Below are 7,104 nucleotides of genomic sequence, written 5' to 3' on the forward strand. Positions count from 1 at the left end.
TACAGTCACAGTGATGTATTTTGTGAACAGTCCATGATTTGCATTTGAAAAGCTCTTAATTACTTTCACTCTCTGGGGGGGGTGGGGGGGGGGGTCAAATACTTATGTCATGCAATACATTTTCTGGATTTTTGTTTTAGATTCCGTCTTTCACAGTTGAAGTGTACCTATGATACAAATTACAGACCTCTACATGCTTTATAAGTAGGAAAACCTGCAAAATCAGCAGTGTGTCAAATACTTGTTCTCCCCACTGTATATGTACTGTATACAGTACCAGTCCACAGTTTGGACACACCTACTCATTCAAGGGCTTTTCTTTATTTTACTATGTTCTACATTGTAGAATAATAGTGAAGACATCAAAACTATGAAATAACACATATGGAATCAAGTAGTAACCAAAAAAGTGTTAAACTAATCCAAATATATTTATATTTGAGATACTTCAAAGTATCCATCCTTTGCCTTGATGACAGCTTTGACCTTCCCCAGATCTGTGCCTCGACACCATCCTGTCTCTGAGCTCTACGGACAGTTCCTTCCACCGCTTGTCTTGGTTTTTGCTCTGACATGTGCTGTCAACTGTGGAACATTATATAGACAGGTGTGTGCCTTTCCAAATGTCCAGTCAATTACATTTACCACAGGTGGACTCCAATCGAGTTGTAGAAACATCCCAAGGATGATCAATGGAAAAAGGATGCACCTGAGCTCAATTTCTAGTCACATAGCAAAGTGTCTGAATACCTATTTAAAAATTGTATTTAAAAATTTTTTTTTAATACATTTGCTAAATGTCTAAAAACCTGTTTTCACTTTGTCATTATGGGGTATTGTGTGGAGATTGAGGATTATTATAATTTTGTATGCATTTTAGAATGAGGCTGTAACGTAACAAAATGTAGAAAAAGGGAAGGGGTCTGAATGCACTGTAAGTATCGTTATAATATTGTATTGTGAGGTCCCTGGTAATTCCCAGCCCAACTAATGCAGTGTAGCCTACTATAAATACAATTAAATATAACTTTTATTAAATACACGCATAGGATACAGCGGGTGTAAAGGATATAGCGAAACACTTACTAGCATGTTCTTTCCTACACACAAAGATATACAAATAGTTCCCTTATCTGACCATTAATGAATGTGGCATAATATCAAGGGTCAATTTTCGGTTCAAAAAAATAACAAACCACTTTAACAACTCTCTAATTCATAGAGCTATGGATACAAGGACTGACCATCCATAATATCCACATGATAGTTCATGCTGAGGCTTAGTGTTTATTCTTTTTTAATATATTTTTTTTACAATTCTATTGTTTACAAACAATTGATTAAAACAAGGTTATATTTTGGCCTCTGATGGGGAATGGCAGTTGAACTAAGCTCATGAGGCACATAAGTTATATTCTTCAATAATCAATGAAAAATCTATGAAATAATATTTCTCATTATCATCCATTTAAATCTCAGATTGCTCCTGCTTTAGATAAACACTTTTCACTACATTTCTATATGGAAGCCACTGATTTGATCATCTCAAGTCTGGTTGATCTTCACGGACAGATGGACGAACAGCAGCAGTAGGAGCTGCAGGCCTATGAGGCTGGACCCTGACAGGAGCTGCTGGTACTGATGCCACAGGCCCATGGGGTTGGAACTGGACAGGAGTTGCTGGTACTGGTGCCACAGGCCCGTGGGGTTGGAACTGGACAGGAGCTGCTGGTACTGGTGCCACAGGCCCATGAGGCTGGACCTGGGCGGGGCCTGCTGGTACTGGTGCCACAGGCCCATGGGGTTGGAACTGGACATGAGCTGCTGGTACTGGTGCCACAGGCCCATGGGGTTGGAACTGGACATGAGCTGCTGGTACTGGTGTAACAGGCCCGTGGGGTTGGACCTGGACAGGAGCTGCAGGTGTAACACATAATACATTTTACAACACAGAACCATTAGGAGAATTTTAGTTTTTTTTCAAATGGGATTTCCTCATATTATCATTGTTTGTGATGAGGTGGCCATCAGGGAGGAGACTAATAGAACTAGAAGACTTGATGAGAACATTTCATCATAATTCAATAACAGCAACACCTGTAGTTCTACTTCTATTCCTAATGCTACTTCTTCCTACACCACATGTCAGAGTTCATTTGAGTTTAGCTCTAAATGTCCATTACCTAGAAGGCAGAGACATCTCTCCCATTCATTACTGCCCTGTTCTATCAGAAGAATATCAAACTCTTAAACAAAATGTTGCTTACACACCCCCCGGTCCACGCTGTTAACCCCCCCCCCCCCGGTCCACGCTGTTAACCCCCCCCCCCCGGTCCACGTTGTTACCCCACCCCCTGGGTCATGCTGTTACCCCACCCCCTAACCCACCACCCGGTCCGCGTTGTTAACCCACCACCCGGTCCGCGTTGTTAACCCACCACCCGGTCCGCGTTGTTAACCCACCACCCGGTCCGCGTTGTTAACCCACCCCCCGGTCCGCGTTGTTAACCCACCCCCTGGCCCACGCTGTTAACCCACCCCCTGGTCCACGCTGTTAACCCACCCCCTGGTCCATGCTGTTAACCCAAAAGTGGGTATATAGTATTTAAAGTGAGCTAGGCTACACTGCAGGCAAGATCCAATGTCTCTATACAACATCATTCATTTAACAACACAGAACCACGAGGATAATTTGAGTTCTTCACATGTGATTTCCTCATAGTATCATTGTTTATGATGAGGAAACCATCGGTGATGAGACAAGTAGTAGGTTTGATGAGAACCGTTACCTGAAGAGGGAACTTCTGTTGGGGAGACTGTGGATGAGAAAGAGAAGGTGTTGTACTATGTAGTAAAATAACGATGTATCATAATTCATCTAATTTAATCAACAACAACGATATGACTACTACTACTACTATTACTACTACTACTGCAATCACTACTACTACTACTGTTATCACTACTACTACTACTACAATGACTGTTACTAATGTAATGTAAAATGTCAATGTAAAATGCTACTATTAGTTATATTGTAACTCCTACTCTCTCTGAGTTTCAGTTACCTGGTAGTGAAACAAGGCGGTCCCATACACGTTCATTTTCAGGACCGCCATGTTCTTCCAGAAGAAGATACACTTCTTCAACAACAGTTTTTAAACGCAACTGAAATGTCAGCATGTAGTTTGTATAGGAATCATAATCCACAAACTCTGCTTTCTGAAGAGAAAAAAAAGTGTAAGTATCAAGTCAAACAGAATTGTATGTGATTTCTATATCTTATCAAGGTAGCATCACAAAAATGATTTAAGTCTTAGCTCATATTTATTAGACTACCTTTGGATCTATGTGATGTTCATCTGTTAGATCGGTGGAGAGGGTGTATTCTTCGTCCGGGGTTAGTCTACAGTTAGGATTTATTTCCATGTATATTTCTCTGTCTCCATTCCTTGTCCTCCTGGTCTTACACACCTTGAGAGGATTGGAAATGGTTTGGAACACACTGTCATGATTTAGTAGCAGTACCTGAAACATGGAAGCCCAAATGTCGCCCTCGGATCTTGAGGGTATCATCTTGATGTAATGGTCTGGATTCACCATTTACAATTGCATTACACCCCAAAATATTGTTCTGTGGCAAAAGGTGAGTTCAACAGTGCATATTTGATAGAATTCCAACCAAAGAGGAGTTTGACAACTCTGATCTACTTACCTCATCAATGTCAACATTTCTGGGCAGCAACAACACATTTAGGGTGGACTCATTATTATCATCTGGGAGTTGGTAAAATAGTAGCACCAGAGCACGGATAGGAGAGACAGGAGCTTCCTGTTTCTTGGTGATGCCATATTTGCCGAATCCAGTGATGTTTAATATGACGTGAGATTCTGTTGCCTCATGGGGAAGGAGAAACTCCATACTGTCATCATCAGTCACATGGGCTACAGACAGGAAGTCACATCCACCCTCTAGGTGAGAAAGAGAACATTAGTCTTCTGTTCAGATGACGATGACAACCCAGTAGTGGAGTAGTGATGCTACTGATGGTGATTAAGAATACATAGGCTATAACCTCCCTGGAAATGTATTACTTACCAGAATGAATCTCACAGTGTGGAAGGTGTAGTTGACAGACAGACCCCTTAAGGCATGTAAACATGAACAGAGGTCCTGCAGGCCTCTTGCCACTCTTGGCTAGAAGCCTCGTGTCCCAGTGGACTGTCCTATAGAGCACCTCTCCCTCTCCCTCCATCCTGAACACCAGGCCTGTTATACTGCACTGGAACAGACCTGCACTGGGGCACTGGAACCTAGAGGAAACAATGGTGAAGAATGACATTTTAATTACATTCCCTGAATATGACTTGAAAAATGAGGCATTGTCCTTAAACTATTCATGAGAAAACAAGTAAAATAATACTGAGTTACCTGTATGCTCCCTTGCCCTCATGATCGTAGATTTCTGGTTCAAAGTTTTCAAGAGACCTCTAAAATGGAAAAACAATAGATTTTAAAGATTATGTAGAGAAATGTAATAGAAACATAGTCAACTTGTATTTCTTTCCAGTGAGGGTCTTACCATGGGAGGATCAGTAGTACACAGGCTCTGGTCCACTACTCTACATTCTGTGACGCTTAACTCCTCCATGGCCTCAGCTGAGCTGTCAGACACTCTGACACAGTCCTGGCTCTCTTCTTCCATTGTCCCATTAGTCGATGATGGCAAGGTGAAGGCCTGTCCAACAATGGGATCATTGGGATCCAGGAGGAGAGGAGAATCTGCACAAAAAATAGTGTAAACATCAAATGGTGTTAGTTACTGGTTTGAAGTCGTCTTTGTATTAAATACAGATGTAGGATCTTAATTTGAGCCATGTTTGCTTCAGCAGGAAAATAATCCTGCAGCAACAGGAAATGTTAACTATTTTTCATTTAACTAGGCAAATAAGTTCCTACAAATGCCTATTTACAATGACTCCCTACCTTGACGACGATGTGCCAATTGTACGCAGCCCTATTGGACTCCAATTACAGCCGGTTGTGATACAGCCTGGAAATCAAACCAGGGACTGTAGTGACGCCTCTAGCACTGAGATGCAGTGCCTTAGACCGCTGCGCCCCTTGGTAGCACATTGTGTATTATAATTAACTGACAGTTTTTTAGGGGTTGATACATTTTTTATTAGGGCAAATCAAGTGGAAAATACAAACTTCAGAGAACTTTAAACTCCAATACATTACAAGTTTGCATTTCCTGCTGTGTAGTAAAATTATTTGCAACAAATGAGTGATCAAATTAAGATCCTACATCTGTAGGACCATCTCCTTCACTCTTACCTTGGGTTCTAGGAACCGTTTGTTACCACCAATATGTATTTTTCCATCTTCACAATAACCTTCAACCTGTCATTTCTGCTTTCCACATCCAGAGTCGTATTGATAAAAACTATGAAGCCAACTTTATTCATTATGGGGCGGCAGGGTAGCCTAGTGGTTAGAGTGGTGGACTAGTTCAATCCCCCCGAGCTGGCAAGTCTGTCGTTCTGCCCCTGAACAGGCAGTTAACCCACTGTTCCTAGGCCGTCATTGAAAATAAGAATTTGTTCTTAAAACTGACTTGCCTAGTTAAATAAAGGTAAAAAATAATAATAATTTTAATCAAAGTGTCCATTTATGAGCACAATATTTCTGAACAGACCTCCAAACCAAGCCAGGACCAGCAGAAACACAAGACCCGACAGCAGGTTCACTTACTACAGATGCATCCATGTCAGCTCCATCAGTCTGACAGTAGGTCTACTTACTACAGGAACATCCATGTCAGCTCCATCAGTCTGACAGTAGGTCCACTTACTACAGATACATCCATGTCAGCTCCATCAGTCTGACAGTAGGTCCACTTACTACAGATACAGCCATGTCAGCTCCATCAGTCTGACAGTAGGTCCACTTACTACAGATACATCCATCTCAGCTCCATCAGTTTGACAGTAGGTTCACTTACTACAGATACATCCAACCAGTACCAGCAGGCCCCGCCCAGGTCCCAGCCTCATGGGCCTGTGGCACCAGTACCAGCAGGCCCCACCCAGGTCCAACCTCATGGGCCTGTGGCACCAGTACCAGCAGGCCCCACCCAGGTCCAGCCTCATGGGCCTGCAGCTCCTACTGCTGTTGTCCGTCCATCTGTCCGTGAAGATTAACCAGACTTGAGATAATCAAATCAGCGGCTTCCAAATAAACATTTAATGAAAAGTATCTTAAAGGAGCAATCTGTCATTTAGTAGAGCTGGGAATTTCCAGGGACCTCACAATACAATACTTCGGTGCCGATACGATATGTATTGCGACAAAAATATAAATGCAACATGGAAAATGTTGGTAACATGTTTCATGAGCTAAAACAAAAGAACATCACACAACATAGAAGCTTATTTCTCAAATTATATGCACACATTTGTTTACGTCCCTGTTAGTGAGCATTTCTCGTTTGACAAGGTAATCCATCCATGTGACAGGTTTGGCTTATCAAGAAGCTGATTAAACAGCATCATTACACAGGTGCACCTTGTGCTGGGGACAAAAGGCTACTCTAAAATGTGCAGTTTTGACACACATTACAGATGTCAAGTTTTGTGGGTGCGTGCAAGTGGTCTGCTGACCGCAGGAATGTCCAACAGAGCTGTTGCCAGAGAATTTTATAATAGCTTATGGCCGAGAAACAAACTCCAACGTCGTTTTAGAGAATCTGGCAGTACATCCAACCGGCCTCACAATCGCTGACGAAGTGTAACCACACCAGCCCAGGGCCTCCACATCCGGTTTCATCGTCTGAGACCAGCCATCCGGACAGCTGAGGAAACTGATGAGCATTTTTGTCTGTAATCAAGCCTTTTTGTAGGGAAAAACTCATTCTGATTGGCTGGGCATGGCTCCCCAGTGGGTAGGCCTATGCCCACCCATGGCTGCGCCCCTGCCCAATAGTGAAATCCATAAATTAGAGCCTAAATAATTCATATCAATTGACTGATTTCCTAATATGATATCAGATATTTTATACACCAGGTTTGTGCTCAATAAAGAATTTGGGAATTGACTCC

The 7,104-nt window shown here is 42.3% G+C and overlaps 1 protein-coding gene across 1 annotated transcript; it reads right to left on the minus strand.

Moving 5' to 3' along the window:
* Positions 1 to 1,545: 1,545 nt before the first annotated feature.
* Positions 1,546 to 6,877, minus strand: LOC139400932 (uncharacterized). Its single transcript, XM_071145463.1, has 11 exons — positions 6,789 to 6,877; positions 6,009 to 6,190; positions 4,584 to 4,783; positions 4,433 to 4,491; positions 4,100 to 4,314; positions 3,716 to 3,972; positions 3,340 to 3,474; positions 3,069 to 3,222; positions 2,790 to 2,816; positions 1,845 to 1,906; positions 1,546 to 1,782 (listed from the first exon to the last, which is right to left on the minus strand). The coding sequence occupies exons 1-11, from the start codon at positions 6,875 to 6,877 to the stop codon at positions 1,546 to 1,548; spliced, it is 1,617 nt and encodes a 538-aa protein (XP_071001564.1).
* Positions 6,878 to 7,104: the final 227 nt, after the last annotated feature.

This window comes from Oncorhynchus clarkii, unplaced genomic scaffold, assembly GCF_045791955.1.
Source record: "Oncorhynchus clarkii lewisi isolate Uvic-CL-2024 unplaced genomic scaffold, UVic_Ocla_1.0 unplaced_contig_10391_pilon_pilon, whole genome shotgun sequence".
Taxonomy (NCBI): Eukaryota; Metazoa; Chordata; class Actinopteri; order Salmoniformes; family Salmonidae; genus Oncorhynchus; species Oncorhynchus clarkii.

Bases quoted from the DNA above. Each gene is read 5' to 3' on its own strand.
- LOC139400932 (XM_071145463.1), bottom strand. From the start codon at position 6,877: ATGCTCATCAGTTTCCTCAGCTGTCCGGATGGCTGGTCTCAGACGATG. The intron at 4,315-4,432 runs GTAACTCAGTAT...TGTTTCCTCTAG, and splicing joins GAGGGCAAGGGAGCATACAG to GTTCCAGTGCCCCAGTGCAG. The intron at 2,817-3,068 runs GTAACTGAAACT...TCTCATCCACAG, and splicing joins CCGCCTTGTTTCACTACCAG to TCTCCCCAACAGAAGTTCCC.